Consider the following 24,652-nt stretch of genomic DNA (forward strand, 5'->3'; position numbering starts at 1 on the left):
GCCTCTTGATCAGAGAATTATACTCCTTGGATTGAATCATGTTCAGAAGGATAGACAGTTTGACAATTGAAAGACCAGTATAATTAATCTTCTATATTTTCTCATTGTCCATACTGATTCAAACAAGTTAGTTTTGATTCAAATTCAATATAGGAGTTCAAAAGAAGTCAAAAGACTCAAAACATACCCAAAATAGCGAGGAGATTTCTAAACTAAAGGATTCATACTTATCTGGAAGAAGCTGCTTAAAATTGTTGATTTTTGATAAGCACAAAGGAAGAATAAGTCTATCCATCTGCAACTGATCTCACATTCTATATAAACACCCTCTCACACACTTATAAAGGGAGATATGATGGCATTAAAAGCTAACACCCTAAGTTTAAGAGAGACAGAGAGACATTCCACTCAACCTTTTTCCCTCACGTACCTGCAGATTGAGATAGTGAACCACCAACACTGCCTCTATCTTAAATCATGTGAACCCAAAGAGAAGAAACACTTTAACCTCACCCACGTGAAGGCTATAGGACTCAGAAAGAGTAGAGAAGTGAAGGAAGGTGGCCTTGTAAAACAAGTATAAACGCACAATATGCCCAGACGGCTATCTTTTTCTTTTCGTCTCTGTATATTTTCACTTTTCTTTGAGTTTATGATGTTCGAGGCCTGAATCAAAGGTGCCTGAGTCTGTGCTTTACTCCGGGTAAATTGTAATAGGGATTTAAATATCTGAAGTTCCTCATGATCACATCATATCAGTAAAATAAATACCCATCTTGTAGTCCCGTGATAATAACAGCAAATTGGGAGAGTTTGTTCTTCATTTTTTGTGTTGCTTTGGTTTGTTTTCTTGGAGTCATGTTCATGTAAAATCTTTCTTTTGTGCACATTTTGGGGAAACAATATTCCCATTTCATGGCACCTTTGGTTCATCCATTTCGCCCGTCTAGGTGCAGTGGTGCCCTTTCTCGTTATCATTTATTGCCCTTTCTCCTTTGATATGGGGGTATTCACACATGAATATCGTCATAGCCACGCTTGTCTATTGGGGTGAATTGGATGATCGTGCTGAGGGCTGCCCCCTCGAACCCTCGCTCTTCTTTCCCTAATATGAACCGTCAATCATACAAGCCTTTCTAACTCAAATGTGCCTAAACTCAAGAATTACCATCCAATTCTTGGGAGGAGGTAAAGGTAGTAGGATATCTTGTCATGTGATTCAAAGCACAGAGTCAAGAAATCACTTTTGCAAACTCTACTACAATGAGTCAAGAAATCAACTTTATTGCTTACTGCTTAGTTTGTTAGTTTTAGCTGGTTTAGCCTAAAGCAAAAATTGTTGTGAAGAGTGGTCCATATCTCATGAAAAGCATCACAAAGGGAGTACCTAATTTTCCTAATTTTAGTAGTAAACCACTGGCTTCATCATCATGGGTTTGTGTTTAGTTATCTTTAGTAGACCGTGCTTTAATTTATCTCTTTAAATATCTTGGAGTTCTACATAGCAAAGCCCTATATACTGGTAGCTAGCAGACACTTGTAGTAAATTCACCTAAAACAACTTGAAAGAGTTAAATAAGCTTAAAAAGAAGATTAAAAATGGATTAAAAAAACCTGATTAAGAGTTTAGTGCATTCTAAAGAATCCAGAAAAAAAGGAGAAATGGAAAATAGTGATTACAATGACAAAAACTTACCAATCTTTGTCAAATGTATCTAAAACTTACCAATCTTTGCCAAATGTATCCAAATCATGTAAGAAAAACGGGCTCAACATATCTTGATTTTTCATAATTTATTTTGTTTTCTTTTTATTATTTTTTTAAATGCCACGAGTTGTACACACAACTTAGGAGTATTGGACTTGTGAGTAGTAAATAGTAATTGATAGAAGACTAGGGAATCAGGACACTACATGGTTTGGAATTTGGTGGCAAATGCACATTGTTATTGTTTGCAATTCGGTGTACTGATCGAGCAATTAGGTGTTTGAAGTGATGGAGAGTTATGAGAAGATGTAAATATAAGAAGATGTAAACAAAGAGCTTAGAGCTACAAATATGCAAGAAAGGTTGCAACAAAGACAAGGTAATTGAATATAATTTTATTTTTATCGATCTTGATAATAAAATATGCGTACAATAGCTATGAAATTTTGTAGTTGCTTCAACATGGGTAGGATGCTTGACATGGGTTTCAATAACTATGCCGTAGTCCATTTAGAATTTATGCTTGCGTTGGCACTAAAAGAGTGTTAAACCAGCCTACATGAAATATTTTGATTGAGGCTGATTCGACACTTGGGATGTTAGATCGACCTATGTAAAATATTTTAATATAGCTTGGTTTGAACTCGAGATGCTAGACCAATCATTTTAAAATATTTTATTGAAATTGGTTCTTGGCCTTTAAAAAGAATTTCAAAACAAGGTTGGCCCAATACTCGTTGAACCAATGTCGATCATATTGTTGAGAAATAAAGCTGAATAGGCCTTGGCAATATAATTTCATATTGTTGAGAAATAAGCTGAACAGGCCTTGGCAATATAATTTAGAGATAAGATCAGTCTAGCACTTGTGAGTGCCAAACCGGCTTCAACCAACAATATTATTGGAAATGAGGCTTGTCTGACATTTAGAACAATGACAATATTTTGGAAAAACAAGATTGGCCTAAAAAATAAAGACAAGGGCATGGGCTTTATTATTTCATTGATTATAATGAAATATTTCCCGAATCACCATATCTTCCGTATGGATAGCGTCTCCGCAAAAGAACAACCAATGTGTTAATAGTGAATAAAAAAATTATGTGGAGGTATGGGTGGCAATGAGTTGGATGGCCAGGCCCAGGCCGATTAGCCCAACCCTAAAATACTAGAGCTTGAATTACAAAATATGGCCAGAGGGTTAGGTCATTACTGCCCCTTGTAGGGGGGCTTAGGTTGGGCTTGGGCCAAGCCATGATAGGGCTAATCCATTTGGCTTGTCCTAGCCCCTAAATTTTTTTATTTCTTCTTTTATTTTTCTTAAATTCTATTTGAGCTTCCTCGGCCGTGTGGGAAATTGGCAACTAGGGCTAGAGCCAAGGTGGCCCGCCCTAGACACAGCCGGTTTCCAGCCTTTAATGTGCACCTAAAGAGGTCTGCTAAAAATTTTTAATATTAAAAAAAGAAGAAAAGTCCGCTAAAATATTTGCTATATAATGCAACCACTAAACCTAAATTTCCCTCATACACTACCTAGCCGTGTATCACACGTGCTGCCGGGTGTAACATTAAACGCGACCAGTAAATTTGCGGCCTCCTGCGATCAAACTTTCCCTCCATCTCGACTTTCCGTCTAATCCAGGCTTCGGACCTTCCCTGTGATGCATACTGCTTAACAACAAGTGTTCCAGGAAACTTAAGCTTGTTGAGTTGCAGCGGCAAGCGGAAACTGGAATTGGATTGTGTGCGAATTTCTAGGGTTTGTGTGTTGTTAATGTTGGTTGAAGCTTTTGGCTGGTAATTTTTGAGGATGGATGAAGGGAAGCAGAGATCGAGGCGAGATGAGTGGGAGAAGAGAAAGGAGGATTCGAAGAGAGGCGATCGCGATAGAGAGAGAGAAGGCGAGAAGGAGAAAATTAGGGATTTGGATCGGGAGAAGAGAGAGAGTGAGGAGAGCGAGAGAGTTGGAGATGCGGATTTGCAGAAGGGTGATAGAGAGGACAGTGGGAAAATTAGGGTTTTGGAGGCAGCGGACAGGAGACAGAGAGAAGGCGAGAAAGTCAGGGAAAGGACTGGTGAGAGAAGAGAGAGAGAGAAGGCGAGGGATCGAGATTCAGAGAGGAGAGAGAGGGAGAGTGATAAAGTCAGGGATAGAGATTTGGAGAAGAGAGAGAGGGAGAGGGATATTGACAAGGTTTCAGAGAAGAGAGAGAGAGATAGAGAGAGGGAGAAGGACAGTGACAAGGTTAGGGACAGGGATTCTGAGAAGAGAGAGAGGGAGAAGGAGAGAGGGCGAAGCAGTGAGAGAGCTAGGGATTATCGGGATTCGGAGAAGAGAGAGAGGGAGTACCGTCGTGTGGAGAGAGAAAGGAGTTCTGAGGGAAAGCACAGAGACAAGTATAAGGATTCAAGGTATAAGGAGTCTGAAAAGGATGGCAGCAGAAGTAGGAGAAGGGATGAGAGAGAGAAGGAAAGGGGGCGGGATCGGGAGGAAGACCCTGAGAGGCTGAAAGAGAAGGGCAAGGATAGAGAGAGAGATGATGGGGCCAGAACAAGGGAGAGAGCAAGAGAAAAGGATAGGGAGAGGGTTAGAGAGAGGGAGGAGAGGGACAGGGAGAGGGAAGAGAGAGAAAGGGAGAGGGAGAGGGAGGAGAAGGAAGAGAGAGAAAGAGGGAGGGATAGGATGAGAGAGAGAGAGAAGCGGAGAGATGAGGACAGAGACAGGGAAGACGAGATACATGAGAGGAAGAAGAGGAGAAGGGAGGATGAGCAAGGAAGTGAGAGAGAGAGCAGCAGGTACAAGGAAGAGAATGGTGATGATGTTCGGAGGAAGAAGAGTGAGGAGGAGCTGAAGAAGGGCCGAAAAGAGGAGGATGTGGAAGAGGAGAACAGGAAACTTGATGAGGAGATGGATAAAAGGAGACGCAGAGTTCAGGAGTGGCAAGAGCTTAAAAGGAAAAGAGAGGAACAGGAGAGAGAGAAGAGGGGCGAAGAGAAAACTGAAGAAGAGCCTCCGAAATCTGGTAAAAATTGGACCTTGGAAGGAGAAGAATCTGACGATGAAGAAAGTGAGCATCCTAGTACCAAGACTGCTGCTGCCGCTTCAAAAGGCCCTGTTGTTCCTGTTGCTAATGGGGATGCAAAGTCCGATGATCCCATGATGGTAGACTCTGAGGACAATGGTAATGGTAATAGACATCCTCTCCCGGACGAGAATGGGGAGGAGGAGGGGGAGGAAATTGACCCATTAGATGCCTTCATGAACTCAATGGTGCTGCCCGAGGTTGAAAAACTGAAAAATGCAGAAGCAGCTGCCTCGACTGATAATATGCTAGCTGAGCTGGGAAAGAAGAAGGCTTCGAGAGAGGTGTTGGGTAATGGGGATCAGTCAAAGAAAGCTTCCAAGAACGCAACTGGGAGGATTATTCCAGGTGAGGATTCTGACTCCGACTATGAACATATGGAGAATGATGAAGCTCCATTGGAAGATGAAGATGATGATGAGTTCATAAAAAGAGTGAAAAAGACAAAGGCAGAGAAGCTGTCAATAGTCGACCATTCGAAAATCCAGTACCCACCATTTAGAAAGAACTTTTATATTGAGGTGAAGGAGATTTCCAGAATGACAACAGAGGAAGTTGCTGCTTATAGGAAAATGCTGGAGCTGAAGATCCATGGGAAAGATGTTCCGATGCCCATAAAAACATGGAACCAGACTGGGTTAACGAGCAAGATTCTCGAAACCATAAAAAAGTCGAACTTTGAGAAGCCAATGCCTATTCAAGCTCAAGCCTTGCCCATAATTATGAGTGGCCGGGACTGCATAGGCATTGCAAAGACTGGTTCGGGTAAGACTCTTGCCTTTGTTTTACCCATGTTGAGGCACATCAAGGATCAGCCTCCTGTGGTTCCTGGTGATGGGCCGATCGGGCTTATAATGGCACCCACAAGAGAACTAGTCCAGCAAATTCACAGTGATATCAAGAAGTTTGCGAAGGTTGTGGGTGTTAACTGCGTTCCTGTGTATGGTGGTTCCGGTGTTGCTCAGCAGATCAGCGATTTAAAGAGAGGTACCGAGATTGTTGTATGTACACCAGGGAGGATGATAGACATCCTCTGTACGAGTGGTGGAAAGATCTCAAATCTTAGAAGGGTTACTTACCTGGTCATGGATGAAGCCGACCGAATGTTTGATATGGGTTTTGAGCCACAGATTACTCGGATAGTCCAAAACACAAGACCAGATAGACAGACTGTTCTTTTCTCTGCTACTTTTCCTCGACAGGTGGAGATACTGGCAAGGAAAGTTTTGAACAAGCCTGTCGAAATCCAGGTTGGGGGAAGGAGCGTCGTGAACAAGGATATAACGCAGTTGGTGGAGGTTAGACAGGACAATGAGAGGTTCCTCAGGCTGTTGGAGCTTCTTGGGGAGTGGTACGAGAAAGGAAAGATCCTGATTTTCGTTCATTCCCAAGAGAAATGTGACTCCTTGTTCAAGGAATTATTGAGGCATGGCTACCCATGCCTCTCTCTCCATGGGGCCAAGGACCAAACTGATAGGGAATCCACTATTTCAGATTTTAAGAGCAATGTGTGCAACCTGTTAATAGCAACAAGTATTGCTGCAAGGGGATTAGATGTGAAGGAGCTTGAGCTTGTGGTGAACTATGACGTCCCAAATCACTATGAAGACTATGTTCACAGAGTGGGTCGAACTGGTCGGGCTGGCAGGAAGGGTTGTGCTGTGACTTTCATAACAGAGGAAGATGCACGTTATGCACCTGACCTTGTCAAAGCTCTCGAGCTCTCAGAACAAGCAGTGCCTGATGATCTAAAGCAGGTTGCGGATGGGTTCATGGCCAAGGTGAACCAGGGGACCGAGCATGCACATGGGACTGGTTATGGTGGGAGTGGGTTCAAGTTCAATGAAGAGGAAGATGAAGCCAGGAGAGCTGCAAAGAAAGCTCAGGCAAGGGAATATGGTTTTGAGGAGGATAAGTCTGATTCAGACTCTGAAGAGGAAGGTGGAGGGGTTCGCAAGGCAGGGGGTGATATTTCACAAGCTGCTGCTTTTGCTCAGGCTGCTGCCATTGCGGCAGCATCTAAGGTCGCTATGACCTCATCATTGTCATTGCCTCCTGTGTCATCTCAATTCCTTCCTTTGCAGACCACTACTGCTGCTGGTGCTGGTATGGGTGTTTTGGGAGCCCCACCGTCATTGCCTGTTGTTGGTGGGCTACCTAATGATGCAGCTGCTCGAGCTGCCGCACTAGCTGCTGCGCTTAATCTGCAACACAATTTAGCAAAGATACAAGCAGACGCTATGCCTGAACACTATGAAGCCGAGTTGGAGATTAATGATTTCCCACAGAATGCTCGTTGGAAGGTGACCCACAAAGAAACTTTGGGTCCAATTTCTGAATGGACTGGAGCAGCTATTACAACCAGGGGACAGTATTATCCACCTGGTAAGATCCCTGGTCCTGGAGAGCGCAAGCTTTACCTCTTCATTGAAGGCCCAACAGAGTCATCTGTGAAGAAAGCGAAAGCTGAAGTGAAACGGGTGCTAGAAGACTATACTGCCCAGTCACTGTCGTTGCCTGGTGCAGGTCAACCGGGAAAGTATTCTGTTTTGTAAAACATACATATGCTTTGCTGCTGAACTTTTGTTTATTTTGTTATTGAAAATCAATATTAAAACCCCTTCTTTTTTGAACATTTTTTTGGGTCAAAGAAGGGCAGCCGCGTGGCCCGTCAATATTAAAAGCCCCTATTGAGAAAAATAGAAGCGTGTTTTTATTTATCCAACAAAAAAAAAAGAAAGAAAAGAAAAGAAAAAGAAAAAGAAAATGGAATCCCCTTGTCTGCAGTGCATGCTTGGTTTACTGGTGTTCTTTCCCAGCCTTGATGGAAATACTGCTGAGATGATTCCAAGGGTTTTGACTCCTCCCTCTTCTCTCCATCCTTATAGTGGGAAAGGTAGGAGCTTCTTATCTCTCCATCCTTATAGTGGAAAAGGTACGAGCTTCTTATCAAAATAAAACAAACTTTTATTTCTATAGAAAGTGGACTGTGCTAAGCTTCTTTCGATTCGACTTCTCGGCCCGTCTATGCATTTAAAACAGTCAGGTCCCTATGTCCTGAAATATAATGTCATTCAGAAACTTGGTCATGTAAGTCATATCAAGGGGCTGGAAGTTATCTCTGTAGTTCATGTAGCGAATCCAGTTTTTAGTTGCCCTATTTTTGACCTTTAACTCTTTATCCTTGTCGATAAATAATTTCACTTAAATGGCAAAATTTATTGGACTGAACAACAAGGCACGAAGGATAGGAAAGCTGAATGCGGCTTAATAAAAAAAGAAATACAATAAATACTTGTGGGCCGTGCAAGACAATCATTTTGCATTGGTGCAAATGTAATCAAGCAATTTCTGAAATTCAAGCAATATTTGTAACTCAAAGAAATGTATTTGTGGTTATATATCTGCACTCAAGCTTTCACTCTTTTTTGTTTTTTATTGCTCTCAACAGTTTGATTAGGACCAGTTTTACAATACTTAGAGGTGGGGGCCAGGATTTATGCAGGCAACCTCTAGCTCTCTAAGCAGGTAAGCCCTCCAAGTTGAAATGTGTAATTTGTTTGGTAGGATTATATCCTTCCAAGATCTCTTGAGTCCTGATTTTCTTTGTTTCTCTGCATACTAGAAATTAAGAAAAGCGACAACAGTAGGATCTGTACGGTGTGCTGCTTGTGCATCATTATCATACCAATATATTTTAAGTGCTGTTCATATGTATTCAATTCATATGTTGTAGGACTTGTGTCCATGCCATAACTTGGGTATGAGAAGGTGAGGGTCATGGATTGATACATGCTGGAGTATGAATGTTTTTATGGGTTAGAAGGGAGTGTGAAGATTGTTATGGATGCCCCAGGACAAGGATACTTTGTTTCCCAGTTTGTATTTATATTGTTGCTTGGAAAGAGTTATGACTCAACATATAATAGTGTGGTCATTCATTTTGATTTGATCATACCTAAAAGAGAATGTTCCGATATCTAGGGTTGATAATCCAGGAGAGTTTGAGGAAGATGTTGTCCATAGAACTAGAGCTGGATAGGCGAAGTGGAGATGTGCATATGGAGTTTTATGTGTTTGTCACATACTATTGAGATTTGAGACTGAAGGGGAAGTTTTATAAGATGGCTGTAAGACCAACTATGCTTTATGGGATGGAAAGTTGGTTAGTCAAGAAACAACATATCCACAGGATGAGCGTAGCTGAGATGAGGATGTTGAGATGGATGAGTGCCAATACAAGAAAAGATAGAATTCGGAATGACTACATACGAGGGAAGTTAGGTGTGGCATTAATACACAAATAAAATAAGGGAAAGTTGACTTAGGTGAGCTGGCCATGTGCGGCGTAGACGTAATAAAACACCGATTAGGAGGTGTGATTTGGTTCAAGTGGAAGGCTCTAAAAGAGCAAGGGGAAGGCCCAAAAGGACATGGAGAGAAGTAGTGAGAAAAAATACGGTGACTTTTCTTAATAAGGGTATGGCTCTTGATAGAGAAGAATGGAGGAACACGATTCATGCTGCGGGCCGCAAATAATTGGGATAAGGCTTGGATAATGATGATTATGATGATCATAAATTGCTTCAACTATTTGGAGTGCCACCTTTGTTTTTTATTGTCGTTGACGACTATTTTGGGGCTTTACTTGCTCTCAAAAGGTAAACCCTAGTTTTGGGCAAGTGGTGGCCTGCACACCAACAAAACACATTGTTTGCAAGTGGATGAGAGCTGGAATTTCCTGTTCTAATCTTTCTCACAAAATGCACTTGCACCTGATTGGGTTTACCAAATTGCTGATCAATGCCATGTTTTCTTTCCAAGCATCACGTGCCATTATGGGGAAGCTTGAGTGATCCCAGAGGCATTTTTATGGCAAGGCAGTACTGACACTTGGAATTTCCACTTGGTGAAGTGGGAGGATACGAGCACGCCTAAGCAACTCGGTAGCTCTCTTGAGGTTAAGCTCGTCTTATCAACCAATAAAGCTTTGTTAGGCTATTGTATTGACGTTTCAGCATAGAGGATAATTCAGTTTAGATGAGGGCTATCATTGCTAAGTATGGCAGTGGGAGAGAGGGATGAAAAATTTGCTTTCCTAGCACTCTTGAAGTTGGTAATTTGGCTGGGGTCTCTTTCATGGGCAAATATTTTGAGAAGGGATCCAGATTAAAGTTCATAGAACAGCATTTTGGACAGACGGTATTGAGATGTTCATTTTTGGGAGTGATTCCCTGGACTATTTAGAAGCGCACTTGTGCTAGATATGAAAGTTGGATAGTACTATGAGAAAGCAGAGGATGGGGTGGTATGGTATGCAATTATTGTGGATGGTCAAGAGATTGAAGAGTTATGCTCCCTTTCGTAGAGCCTGGATTCTGTCTCTATCCCTAAAACTGTTCTCACAAACTTGTGTGGCGATACAAATGGGGGAATTCTCAGTGAAAGCATGTACCCAGGTGCTATGTTGGGAATTTGGACGCCCTCTAGGGGCAAATGGATTGGGGTACCAAGGTACCCCCTAGGGTATTATTACTGTTTTAAAATATGGGATGCGCTTCCGATGCGGTCGTGGGACTGATGTGGTCTAGATGCGGGTGCACCACCTCGATGTGGTCAATAAATATAAAAATTCTAAAAAATCACAAAAAATAGGTTAATGCATGGAAACTATATGGTGGTGATTTATGTGATTGGAAGTATCTGATTTATTGATTGACACAAATGTTATCAATTGTCATAGACTTTGAATCCCCTGATAGAAAACATTGGAAATCGAAAGTGGAAACTAGAAACTTGAAACTAATTTTATAAAAGACATTAGAACTTAGAACGCATCATATTATCGAACTTCTTCAAAAGCAAAGCCCAAGCTAATCCCAAATTGACAACCCAACCAACACCTAGAGCATATCCTCAATTTTTTTAGAAAGAAAATTTTTTCCAATTTTTTTCCATCTTCGTTTGATAAAAAAACAGCCACATTTGTCACTGTTTGTTGTGTTTTTGGGATTATTAGAACCCCCAAACACTCAGAGCAAATCGACAGATATTTGTTTTTTAAATGTCTGCTAATTTTCTTTTTTCCCTCTCCGTTTGATCCAAAAACGGCCACATTTGTGGCTATTTTTTGTGTTTCCGTTGGGGGGGGGATGATTAATACCCCCAAAATTTGGGAGCGGAAAATGACAAAAGTATCCATTCTCGTGGGCTCTATTTTAGCCCCTGAGCTATGCAGTGCATATAGGCTATGCTCTGCGGCTGCATATGCAGGCGCATCCCACCAAAGTGCATCTGCGCATCCCTATGCGATGCGCTTTGGGGTGCATAGCGCATTATGCTGCTGCTGCATATGCGGCAATGTGGCCGCAACTTAAAACAATGGGTATTATGCTTTGGGTGGCTGCTGGTGTTGGACAAAGTTTTAATAGCTGACCACCTACAACATAGATGTATGCATTTGTTTTATGTTTAATGGCACAGAATAGATGTTGAGACACTTGTTCTCTCATTGTCCTTTTGCTTGGATAATCTGGGCATACATGCTAAACCTTTCGGGTTTCCTTGGATCCAATTTAAATCAATTCAAGAGGTGTTATTCAGCTGAAAATTCTGCTCATTCTTATGGAAGGAGAGTATTTTGTGGAAGTTTACCCTTCCTGCCATCCTTTGGGGTATTTGATAACAATGAAACATGTGATTCTTTGAAGGTTAGTATTCCAAAGCTGAAGTTGTGGGGACAAGGAAACAGAATATGATCATGTATCCCTTTCTTGAAAGAGTTTTGGGGTTTGTGAGTGGTGGTTCTAGTAAGATGGCTGGTGGTGTTGCATATCTGGGTGCTGGAAAACCCTACGTGGAGAAAGACTCTGTTAGGAGTGTGTAGATTTATCCATTAGCTGTTGGCGAAGTCCTTACAGACCTCTTGGAGTTTATTTGCCGTACACATACAAGTCCAATGGGTAGTATTAGTAGAGATGCTAGTAAGGATGAAGCATTGGCCCTTCTCACAATGCACACTTTTTTGAGATCTTTCACAGATCCTCACCCGCATTGAGGTCAGTGAACATCATGGATGGAATATACGATCTTTTTTCTTTTTTCGACAAAGTTACGTAGGACTGGATCTTGAGGTGTGGCTTTATGAAAACTCACTTGCTACCGTCTTAACCCAAGCCCAAGATCTTTTTCGAGATAGATCAGTCACTTTCAGCATTTCACATGAACACATAAGGGCAATTGAAGGCATGTCCTCTCTCTAGGGCCATTCCTTTGAGATCCTTTGTGATGCTTTTTATGTTTTCTATTTCGTTCCTTAGTAACCGGGATCGCTTACTTTGGTAGGCGATTTCTTCTAGGATCTTGATTCTGTCGCTTCTGGAATGGATCTCTCAAGCATCTCGGTTTTTTGGCCTTCAAAATCTTGCTCCCTTGTCAAGGGAACGAGTTTTCTTTAAGAATGTTTGTGTTCCCGGCGACTATAGGATCTAATTCCTTAGTGATGTGGTTCTCGATCCTAAGATCTAGATTCCATTACATTGGAGCACAAGGATCACCATATATTGCATCCAGATTCCCTGCAGTCCTCCAAAACGAATGCTCCGTCTTCCTTTGCTTATTTAGTAAGCAATAATACAAAGCAAATTATTTCATGTATATGTACTTTTGGGTTTTTCTTACACAGCTATTCAAAGAAAAAGATGGCAGCAGTGCAACATACGTTTGTACTTAGAAGTTAAAACTATAATGGACATAATTTATCTAATGAATTGATTTATCTACTGTATTAATATTAATTAATTATGGAATAATTTAAAGTTCCTTATTATTTAATAGAACTTTATGGTTATATATTATTAATTAACAAAGATCTCCTTTTCCAAGTAAATGGAGCTCATTCCTATAAAATTTATCCCTTGCTCCATACCATATTGATTCATTTTTCCTATTGTGCTCCCCTGGTTAAGAAATTAAAAAATTTGCGCCCGAGAACTTTATTTTCAAATCAGAGGTTTTACTCTCCAATATAATAACAATTGATCCCATCTAGTAGAGGAACTCTATCCCCAAGACACATGGACCATGTTTCCTATGTTTGAGGCTGTAACACACAACGATCCCAAATGTAGGGATCTCTTTGGTAGCTTCGTTATGATGATCCTGCTCCCAATCCTGGAACCATTCCCAATCCCGTTTCCAACAACCATGTTTCATTCCCCCCCCCAAACTATCAACATCTCAGTTTTCTTGCCCTTGGGCAATTTAATGTAGCAATCTCCTTTTGTATCAATAAAAAAAGGAAAAGAAGTCCTAAATTTAAGAGTAAAACTGTCAGTTTTTTATTGTTCACTGGGTCGCAAAAGTCATGTAACCTGAGTTCAGTGTTCCTTCTCTAGCTATTGTAGTTAGTCTGCTGCAGGCTTACAAATTTTTATCATGTTTGTAACTCCAGCAGTAGAGCTTGCATTTACATGTGAGGTGGGGCCGCTTTAGGGGGAAGTATACAGTGTCTAGAGAATTGCTAGGGAGGATGATATGTTTGTGATCTGTTCTAGGTTGGTGGGAGTGGTGGTCATGAAGTGTCTGTTTCTTGGGTTTTTTGTTCATTGAATGGCCTTGTGGTCATGAAGTAGCAGGAGGTGTTGAGACATGGGGTGGACATGAGGAAGGAGGTGAAGTGTATTGAAGAAAGGTGGTTGATTGTGCAGGTTACTGCTAATGCTATGATATGGGGGGTTCCGTTGGGGAATGGAGGCACTGAATGAATGGCTTAGCTTAGATAAGTAGGTGGAAGAGATGAAGGTCCGCGGCTTCTAGAAACTCCAAAAGTGGAGCATGTGATTAACTGTGGTAGGATTGGAGGAATGGGGCCCGAGGGGGGGAAGGGGTGGGGCGGTTGGGGGGGTGGGTGGATGTGGTTGTGGTGATTGGTATGGTTGCATTGCATTGAGCATTCTTTCATGGAATGTTTGAGGCCTCATTGGGCAATTGGGCAGAATATTAAAGATTCCTAGAGGATATTATTGCGGTATAAGTGGATGTCATCTTGTTTTAGACTTCAAGGTTCAAGGTTCAAGATTTCTTGAAGTTCCATGTTTGTGATGTATTGGAATGCATACCATTGGTTAATGTAGGAAAGGCCTCCCATTAAATAGGCAGGCAACTAGACGGACTCTGTTTTTAGTAGCTCTCCTTCTCCAATGTTCGACCTTTTGAAGGTATTGCAATTTTTTTTTTCTGCTAATGGAACTTTGTGAGTACTAGTGCAGTTAAACCTTCTTCTCCACAACATGTCCGGAGCTCCCCCACCCCCCCTTACCCCTCCCAACCCTCCTTTTCTCTGGGATGGATGGGGCTGGGTTGTGGTTGGTCAGCAATGGGATTTGAACTTGAAATATAGTGTCACACATTAATCCCGTGACTAGTCAAACGAGAGAATGTGTCTCCCCCATGTCCAATGGTTTTTTTGTCGTCTATGTTTACTGTGAATTTCAATGGATTAGTTTCATTGTCATCTGAGCCTTATCCCTACTATTTAGGGTCGATTGCAAAATCTTGTTCTGCCATTCTGCTTTATTAAGAGCCATATCCTCAGTGCGGCCATAAGTTACCATATCTATTCACACTACTTCTATCCATGTCCATTTGGGCATTCCCCTTGCCTTTTAGAGCCTTCCATTTGAACCAAATTACCCTCTTAGCCAGTGTTGTTCTTTGGATTTATGATAGAGATATGCCAAAGGTTTTACTCTTCCATTCTCATTTGGACTTGGGGCCGGTCAGGGCGCCCGCATGGACCTAAATTCTCATTAGGAGGTCGAACCAAGGACCTATGGAAGTCAAGGTTACCCCATCCCCATGGCAATGCAAGAGTGTCCTGAGGGAGGAGTTTAGAAGACTTATAGTAGCACAAACCTCTTTCTAGGTCATGCGAAGGGGGGCAGTCCAAGATTATACTGTTCCTCTACAAAACCTTGCTCCCTTAGGGAGGATCAGGAATGGAAATAGATATGCAACTGAGGGATGTGGAACCTTCTCAATTGGTTCACATGAGTTTGACCCTAAACGTTGTGGTAGTTCTAGGTCGGACCACGCCACCACCATGTATCTTGTGAACTAAGCTTGGAGACCTTAATGTATCTTTGTTACTTCGGTTTATCAAGATCAGCATCCTGGATCACATAAGAATTCTATGTAGGTAGGTTATAAATCCACTATCTTATTAATCAATCGAAGCTCAGGAGAATCTAAGAACTCAAAATAGAAAAATTCAACCTAGGTGAATAAGAACTAAGAGTTCTTTTAGTCGAGTAGTTGAGGGAAGTTCCGCGTTTGTCAGTCGCGGGCAATAATTGAGCGTCAATCAGAGTACACAAAGAAAGAAATCCTTTGAGTGCGAGTTATCTGTTAGAGAACTGAGTAGTGGAGTGAGTATAGTCGCTGATCTTTCCATGTAATGAAACGAATGGGACCCAACTTCCAACACGAGGGGCTTGAACTTCTATGTTTATAATAGGAAAAAAGGAGGACATATACACTCATTAAAGAAGTTCGAGGAACCCCAGAAAGGCAAACTGGTCATTAAATCTGTCCTATATATTTATTAATTTCTTGAGTCATTTTATTTCTTAGGGGCATAAGCTGTAATTTTTAGGATCTTTATGTCTTTTAAAATATTTTATAGTAAATGGTCATGATTAGATTAAATGGATGGCCATGATTAAGTCTTATTTAGTGTTTTTTTATGTAAGAGATGTACTTAAGCATTATTTGGTTATAGAGTTTATTCATAAACCCTAGAGCAGCTAGTGCTCATTCTTTTATATCTGGTTTTTTATTTTTTCTCTAATTTTGGATCGTCCCTATCTTCTTCTTTGCTAAACCCTAGCTCCAAGCTACTAGGTATGTGCCAGGAATCTTCTCAAATGTTTCTAGAAGCAATTCTCTATATATAATTAAATATGAAATATGTGCTTCCTTTGGAACGACGTGTCAGTTGAGAATCAAACTAAGTGATACAGCAATAGATTATGTTTGGGTTGTATTCCTTTCTAGATTACTAAAATTTCCTATTCAATAATGTGACAACACGTGCTATCTCTCTCTTTTCTTGATCTCTCTCTATCTCTCTCTTTTCCAAGAGGTGGATGCAAGAAGGGCATGTCTGACCTGTTTTCCTTGTCTTATCTTATCTCTAGGATTTCATTCGAGACTGATTTCTGTCTCTTCACCTCACTCTTCAAAACCACCTTTCATACCCATAATCTGCATCTCCCCCATCTCAGAAATGGCCCCAAGTTGATCTCCCTAAAAACGGAAGCACTTCGTTGACAAATTTCTGAAAAGGGGGAAACGTAACTGTTCATGATAGGGTTTTAAAACTTGGCCATGTTATTCGGCCTTGGCACCCTGCCAAGTGGAGTAGTGGTACCCATACTTGGCGGTATGGGCACCCCTACTTCTACAGGATTTGGGTGATTCTGTCCTGTACTTGTCCTGAGTACTATTACTCAAAATAAAATGGAGGAGGGGAATCCTCTTCCCTTTTTTCATCTCTCTCTCTCTTCTGATTGTCAATATGAGCATTTGGGCTGGTTGGGCAAAGGTTGAAGGTCATGAGAGATAGGTTTCCTCCAAAAAACATGGTTTTGATGCTGGCAGGAACAGGGCTATTGTGGATTAGTTTGGTCAGTCATCAATGGAGTTGCTCAACACTAACATTTGTGCGGCCACCAGTCTTTTTGTTTGGGATGTCTTTGGATGTTACTTTCTTCAGCAAGTCTTCAGTGAACGGAGTTTTTCAGGGGATCATCACATAACTAGTCTGCATTAGCCCAGGGGCAGGTGATTCTCTCTCTCTCTCTCTCTCTCTCTCTCTCTCATTTCAGCCCTCTTTTTCATCTCTCTCATCCTCCGAGAACTCTCTTGCTCTCTCTCTCATCCTCCGAGAACTCTCCTGCTGTCTATCTTCCCAAATTCTATCTCCCCCCTTCTCCCCCCTGCCCCCCACACCAAAAAAATGCTCTTTCCTTTTTTCGGGTTTGTTATTTTTTTCAATTTTTTTTAAGGTTATTTTTGACCTCAGGCAGGACTGGGTTGAGTCCACTCAGACTTGCCTGAGTAACTCGGCAAGGGCGAGCTGAGTTATGAGTCCAAGTCATGTTCTCAAAAATTGGTTCAAGAAGATCTTGATGAAGGCAAATTTTTTTCCATAATCCAGCTCGAGTTTGAATTCAGTTGATGCATGTAATCAAATGAAACAAAAAATGTCTCTTATGATCTGTGCAAGATTGGTTACATGGAAAAGATTCTAGAACTGAAATAATCAAAACTCTCTCTCTCAGCCCACTTGAAATTATGGGATTAGTTTGAAAGTTCTCTTATTTGTTTGATTGGATTTTGTAGAGCTAGAGCCAGTCTGCCAGTGATTGTATTTATTGCATCTAAAGTTTGTTGTGCTCTCTTTCTCTCTCTCTCGATTGATTGTTAGCTACAGTCTACTCTTCTTGATATCTGCGACTTTGATATCCTTGTGAATAAAATCTAATCCATCCTACATGATTTTTTTTTTCCTTTAAATTGTTTATCTATCCTATATGGATTTAATTTACTTCTTGCATGTGGGCTTGAATTGAATCAACACCAAATTTCATACAAAAAACTAACTTTTGCACTGAGATGTATCAAATTAGACAGATTGGGTCAGTACCAAAAAAAAAATTAGACAGATGGGTCAAATGCAATTGAAATCATCCCCACAAAAGAGATCCTCAGAAGTACCATCTCCTTTTCTCTGTTAATTGAATAGAAACCTTGAGTTTGCAGCTCCCTGTTTTCACTCTCTCCTCCATGTCAACCATTCTATCAATTTCAGAAAACCAAACTCCCAGCCCTCTCTCTGCTCTCTTTGCTGGACGCCTCCACCTTTCTTAATCTCATTCTCCCATGGTCCCATCCTTTGTTTTCCAAGAAACCCACAAAGGAGTGTGTTTTAGCACCAACTAGCTTTTGAATCCATGCACCTAGATCGATAGACACAATCGCTTGATTGTACTGCGAATTTGTCTACTTAAGTATGCAAATGGAATTCAGTTTACAAAAGAATTATGAATTTGTCAAGTTATGTATGCAAACAGAATTCAGTTGGTTGGGAGGGAGGGGGGAAGGATAAATTCGGTTTGCAGGATGCTTGTTATAGATGAGGTGCTTTCTGATTTGGCTGTTCTCCAATTGTTCAAACAAAAGTCTTGGAATGGCTTTGTCAGTTTACAGGATGTTGCCTATAGATGAGGTGCTTTTCGATTCAGCTGTTCTCCAAGTGTTCAAACAAATGTATTAAAATGGCTTCATGGTGCTCTCCGCCTAATTCTGGAAACCCATTTCTGGGTTATATCCATGTTTTCTCGGGTCTTCAAAGTTTTATTCCCATATGTTTCTCCTTGCAATATGACTGCCATTTTTCGAGAAATGTCTTGTTGTTAGAGTAATATCATAATCATTGATCCGGTTTCCTAGCTTTTTTATTACGTTTAGTTGCTTTCACAAAATACAACCCTTGAGGTTCATATGAATTCTCTTAGTTTTATTTAGGATTTTCACAAATGAATGAAGTAATCTGATATTAGTTTTGGATTGAATATTTTGTTGCAGAGATAATTCAATTGCTCATGGGTGGGCAACATTGAGAATTGGCTTGCACTAGAGAATTGTTTTCATATGGTCTAGGACTTGATTATTACGAGTCATTGGTGTTTCTCATGAAACTCATCAGGTGTATAGTTCTTCCTCTAAAGTTCAAGGTAGTTGTTCTTGTTTTGAAGAGTTATGATTGCAATTACTCTCTCTCTCTCTCTCTCTCCATCTCAAACTTGGATATGTAGCGAATTTCATTTTTCCCTCACTTTCTCTAGTACATTTTCTTCAACTTTCTCTCTCTCTACAAACCTATTCTCTGTTGCAAATGTCATTTTTAACTATCACTCTCTAACTGCATGCAAAACCTCCTCTTTACTGTTAAATTTTTTTTTTTGAGGCTACCGTTTTTTCTCTTGGTCTAATGGTGTTCTATTAGAAAAAAGACTACTCTGTTTTTCAGTCGTTCTTTAGATAGTGATTTATGAGGGTCACCTGAAATATCTTCATATGTGTTCTTCTAGGAGGATTTCATTCGGGTTTCTTGCAAATAAAATCTCAGTCGATCTTTTGTAGCACTGGAGAAACAAATCTCTATTGAATATGGGACATTTATGTGGCTTGACTATTATTTCTTGTTATGTTTCTCTATTTAGGTTTATTATTTCCTCATGAATATGTTTTGGATTCTGATCTTATGCTCGGTACCATTTTTGTGTTTCGATAGGAGGATAATATCAGATTTGTATGGATTCACTCAGTGAGATTGGAACTTGTTGTTGTACTCTTCTGGGTGAGATTTTTATTTCCTTCTAATCTGTTTGGGTTCTGATATTATGGCTTTCTTAAGAGTTTTTCAGTGCTGTTCTTGTATTTTGATCAGTGTTCAAAAACTTGGCCGAGTTGACTCCAATTCAGTGGAGTTACTCGGCCTCGGTACCTTAACGAGGCGAGTTCGAAGTATAAACTCAGGTGCATTAAAAACTGAAAAAAAATTATACATTTTGTTACTAACTCACTAATACATGATGCATAAATATTATTTTTTGGGTAGAGTTCTGCGGTTGGAGTCGAACTTGAGATGTAGCATTGCTAACTTCAACTGCTACTTAAACCCAAACGCGATTCCTTATGTATAAATATGTTACTACGTAATTTTTCTACTTTTTTGTGATGATTTGTCATTTTTCTTATTTTATGCTCTGTTTTTCTGCTTTTCCCTTTTTTTGGATTTTTTTGATTAATTTCATGGTATAAATTAAAGTTTTCCATATTCCATATTCTATCTTCTATATTCTTTCCATCTTTTGTATTAATACTGTTTATAACTTCTATTGCTATTTTACTTTTTTTAATAAAATTATTACCGTTTGTTTTGCAATTTTTGAGCCCTTTTTGGGCCCATGCATGACTTGGATGAGTCCACTCAGGCACATTAAAAAAAAAATAATGTTCCCTCAGACTGGCTGGAGTTACATAGCTGAGGCAGAGGCTGAGTCAAGAGCCCTAGCCTAGTAATTTGACATTGATTTTGATTTAGGCGTATTCTCAAGTTCCTATGGATTCATCCAATGGCATAGGACCAATAAGCTGTTCTTAGTTTTATCTATGGTGTGAATTTGAAGTTGTCGCCCATAGTTTTTATTTTCAGAATCAGATTTTATTGCTTATTGCAATTTGTAAGCTCATTCTAGCTCTTCTATGTGAACGTTTGTAATAAATGACCTTTATGCATTTTCTTATAGTTTGTTGCTTATTTGGCCTGGCAGAGCAAGTCTTTGTTTGATGCATTGTACACTTCTGATGAAATGCATCTTAGAGGCATGGTTACCCCAATTATCTGGAATGATCGGTTAGAGAAAGTAATTAGGTTATTTCTAGATATGCCTAAATTATATAGAGTTTCTCAGTGGTATTTTTTCTCTTTTTATTGGAGGATAATCTCAGATTTCTATGATTGCATTTAGTATTATAGGAATTTGTTGTTGTGCCCTCTATGTGGGATTACTTTTTTGTTTATGTTAAGATCGTTTTGGGTTCTGATCTTATGACTTCTGTTAAGAGTTTCTTGTTGCCTTTTTTGTATGATTAGAGCATAATCTCAAGTTTTTATGGATTCACACAGTGGTACAAGAGCAATGAGCCATTCTTAGTTTTATTTATGGTTCTGATTTGAAGCTGTTCAATAGTTTTTATTTTTCAAAATCTGACTTTGTATTGCTTATTGCAAATTTGCAAGCTAATTCTAGCTCTTCAATGTGAACTTTTGTCATAAATGCCCTCTATCCATTTTCTTGTTTATTGCTTGCTTCATCTTGCAAACTGGATCTTTGTCTGATGCATCAAATTATTATTGTTCATGATCAACTAGAAAATTTAGTGTTTTTTCCTAGAGATGCCTAGATTCGGTTTCGAGCCAAACTCAATGGATCCTTGCAGGCTTCCACTAATCCAAGGAACCTAAGAATGGGTCAGGTCACCACCCTCTAATGATAAAGCTGGTTTACATGTAGGTGTCGAAGAAAATCATCTGAGTGATAAATTTTGAGATCTACTATTTGCTAATGAATTTGACATTGACATCTAAAACTTGAGGTCATTGTAATGGGTACATGTTACATGTATACCTGCAGGATTATTATGTGGGCTAATTTTACTCATATGGACATATTTTAGTTGTGAACCACAAACAATAATGCATGTCCCTTATTTATATTGTCTGGGCTTCCTGGTGTCCTGCAATCACAGTATTGTTGCTTATAGTCATTATAGGACTAATGTGTGATGAGCACTAATGATAAAATTTAATTAATTATGTTTACGGCTTTTTCTGTCTACATTGTCATCCCTATTTATTTTATTTTTTTTGAAGAAAAGTTAACATTGTATTATGGAGGAGAAAAATACATATAGTGATAAGAGAGGACCCACGGGTCGGTCCTCTCAGTGGGAGGCTTATAACACCTCTGAGAAACAAGTGTTGTACAAACTGTGCTCTAGAAAAGTTGGCTAGTACAAAGGTAGGGGCCCTGTTTACTTAGGCTTTGGGAGCTAAGTGCCAGACTGGGCAGTGCTTAAAATGGTGTTGACAAACAGAGATGAAGAAGTGTGAGTGGTTGGGTCTCCCAGGCTTAGGTGGTGGCTACGGCTTGAGTGATGGCGTCCTCCTTAGCTAGATGGTCTGCCAGTGCGTTTGATTCCCTTCCACAAGAAGTGGTTGACCCCACGCAGGCTCAAAGAGTTTAATGCCCATAAGCAAGGCAAGAGCAGCCGTCGAAGTTGAACTTAATTGCACCCCGCAGCAGGGGGGACCATCCCCTATGGCGAGTGGGTTGAGTGTTCTGATGTAGAAGAGATTGTTGCCAGTTGACAAGGATGCGGGAGGAAGGGAGGTACTTGAAGGTTTTGTGATTGGTGGCCCAGAAGGTCACGAGGGTGTGGATTTTGTGGAACAAGGCGGGATTATCGCGATGGGCCCCTTGAAATATTCTTGTGTTCCTTTCCATCCATAGAGTCCATATCGTGGCCTCCGTCGCTGCCTTCCAAAGGAGCCTCCCAGCTTTGGGCCACAGTAAACAGTCTGCTAGGTTAAAAAGTCCGGGGATAGAGGCCGGCATGGCCTAGGTCAAGCCAAAAAGGTTAAGGAGTTTCCTCCACTGGTAATGGGTAATATCGCAGTGGATGAATAAGTGAGGGTGGTTTTCTTCTTCTTTTAGACAAAGGACGCAACGGTTCGGCAGAGGGATACCTCTTCGCTTGAGTTGGTCCACTGTTAGCGCTTTTTCCACGCAAGCGATCCAATTGAACGCTTGCACTTTAGGTGGCGCTATAGATGACCAAACCTTGTAAGCTACCGGAAGGGGTGAGGGATGAGATGGTAGTAAGGTTCTATAGAAGGAGGACACCGAGAAGGAGCCGAAGGCGTCTGGCATCCATATGATCCTGTTTGGCCCTAAAGGTAGAATAAATTAATTGTTGAGCAAGGCCAAGAGGGGGATGAACTCTAGGAGTTCGGCATTAGGAAGAGCTCACCTAAAAGAGGGGTTCTAAACTCTTATGTTGCCTGTCAGCTGAAGTTCTTCCAAGATCCAGGATAGCGGCTTTGTTGTGAGGGAATACAAAGAGGGATAAAGATCCCTGAGAGGGTGTGTCCCAACTAGAGGTTTGACCAAAATCGAACCCTACTGTCAGACCTCGGGTGGAACCAATTGGATTGTTTAAAAGTAGACAAGATTGAGAGGAACGATCTCCAAGCTCTCGAGGGTCTGCTGTGGGACCTTCCCTCTGGTAGCCAGTCTTCAGGGGGGATTCTATACTTGTGTTGGAGCACTCGTGACCAGAGCAGATTAGGGGAGTTCATCAAGCGCCACCACCATTTGCCCAACAGAGCCAGGTTTTGCTTTCTCAGGGAACGAATCCCAAGTCATCCTTGAGGTCGGCAGGCCGTGTCCCAAGCGATGAGCTGGAATTTTTTTTGACCCAGGCTCTCTAGACCAGAGGAAGTTCCTCATAAGTTGTTCCAGTCTATTAGCTACCGCTGCAGGCATATGGAAGAGGGACATTAGGTAGATAGGGGTATTGGAGAGTGTGGCTTTAATAAGCGTGGTGCGTCTCCCCTTCCAACCAGCAAGCCATCAATCGACTCTGTCAATTATAGTTGACCACTGAGTCTTTTTTTGTTTCCCAATGCCCAGGGGCATCCCCAGGTAGTTAGTTGGGAGGTCTTCCACTTTGCACGTCCAACCTAGGAGCAAGGCTCTGGTTTTGTCAGGGGTGAGGGCAATCCCTATCATCGTTGACTTTGACATATTAACCTTGAAACCTATGGCAAACTCAAAGCTCCTAAGGAACATTTGGAGGCATTCAACTTCCTTAGAATTGGCGTCAATGAACACTAAAGTGTCATCGGCGTATTGCAGATGGGAGACTGAGGGCCCCTTGCATTGCTTTTGAAGCCATTCAAGAGGCCCACCTGGTACAATCTGGAAAGTGATTGGCTAAAGACTTCGACAACTATTGTGAAGAGAACAGGAGAGATGGGGTCTCCTTGTCGGTGACCCCTTGAAGAGGGGAAGAAGCCTTTAGGTGTCCCGTTAACCAAGATGGAGAAATGGGGGTTTGAATAACAACCCCTCATCCATCTCCGCCACCTATCCTCGAAATCCATTCTACCCATAGTCTCGTTTAAAAGTGACCAGTCCACATGGTCGTAGGCCTTCTCCCAGTCGATCTTAAAGATGAGTGTTAGTTTTTTTAGTAAGTGACGAGAGTGAAGGCACTCGTGAGCGACCAGGACCACATCTAGGATTTGTCTGTCCTTTATAAGGGCGCTTTGTGAGAGGCAGATGCAAAAAGGTCGCACTTCTTTCAAACGAGTCGCCAGGAGTTTAGACAGGATCTTGTAGGAAAAGTTGACCAAGCTGATCAATCTAAAGGCCTTTAATTCGTTTGCTCCTTCCATTTTGGGGACAAGGGCTATGAAGGTGGCGTTCATTGCTTTATGAATGATGCCCCTATGGTAGAATTCTTCAAAGAAATTGAGGAAGTCCAATCTAAAGGTCTCTCATAGGGCCTTGAAGGGAGCCAATGGAAAGCCATCCGGACCTGGCGCTTTGTCCTTTCCAAGGTCCGTAATTGCTTTCACAATTTCCTCTTCTGAGAATGGATGTTCCAGCCAATTTGACCACTCCAGAATGAGCAACTGGAATTGTAGGTTTACCATTCTCGGTCTAGGCTCGATAGGAGCCACGTAGAGAGCTTTGTAGAAAGCCAGGATGGCTGCTTCCACCTGGTCGGGTTGGTCCAGGGTGGTATCACCCACTTTAAGTAGTGATATGGAGTTCACCCGACACCGGCAGTTAGCAATCCAATGGAAAAAGCCTGTGTTATAGTCACTTAGGCTGAGCCATTTCACTTTGGATCTCTGGTACCAGAAAATTTCTTCTTTCTTCAGAGTGGAGAGATAGTCCAACTCTTGTTGGGCTCTAAGATTGCTGTCAGAAGTGGAGAGTGGTCTGAATTCCTCTAGGTTGTCCAGCTCTTGGATGGAGTTGAGAAGAGAGGTTTTCACTAGAGAGAACTTCCCAAGGATGTTCTTGCTCCACTCTTTGAGAGATTTCTTAAGAAGTTGGATCTTGGTTTGTAGGATGAAGCTTGCCCTACCAGAAACTAAGGAAGAGAAGGAGTCCCACCAGAATGGGATGAGGGAGGAGAGGGATGAGTTTTTCAT

At 41.2% G+C, this 24,652-nt stretch overlaps 2 protein-coding genes across 2 annotated transcripts; one reads left to right on the forward strand and one right to left on the reverse strand.

Annotated features, from left to right (window-relative positions):
• The first annotated feature begins 3,219 nt into the window (after window positions 1-3,219).
• On the forward strand, window positions 3,220-7,426 carry LOC18421863 (DEAD-box ATP-dependent RNA helicase 45). Its single transcript, XM_006826666.4, has one exon. The coding sequence runs from the start codon at window positions 3,519-3,521 to the stop codon at window positions 7,344-7,346; it is 3,828 nt and encodes a 1,275-aa protein (XP_006826729.1). The 5' UTR covers window positions 3,220-3,518; the 3' UTR covers window positions 7,347-7,426.
• Window positions 7,427-23,986: 16,560 nt separating this feature from the next.
• Window positions 23,987-24,652, reverse strand: LOC148781969 (uncharacterized). The gene has a single exon (XM_088867942.1). It carries the CDS (start codon window positions 24,650-24,652, stop codon window positions 23,987-23,989), a length of 666 nt encoding a protein of 221 aa, XP_088724068.1.

Source organism: Amborella trichopoda, chromosome 5, assembly GCF_054954075.1.
Source record: "Amborella trichopoda isolate Santa Cruz 75 chromosome 5, AtrichopodaSantaCruz75HAP2 v2.0, whole genome shotgun sequence".
In the NCBI taxonomy this organism is placed as follows: domain Eukaryota; kingdom Viridiplantae; phylum Streptophyta; class Magnoliopsida; order Amborellales; family Amborellaceae; genus Amborella; species Amborella trichopoda.

What these genes read in the sequence shown, in the direction of transcription:
- LOC148781969 (XM_088867942.1), bottom strand. Translation starts at nt 24,652, where the DNA reads ATGAAAAACTCATCCCTCTCCTCCCTCATCCCATTCTGGTGGGACTCC.
- LOC18421863 (XM_006826666.4), top strand. Translation starts at nt 3,519, where the DNA reads ATGGATGAAGGGAAGCAGAGATCGAGGCGAGATGAGTGGGAGAAGAGA.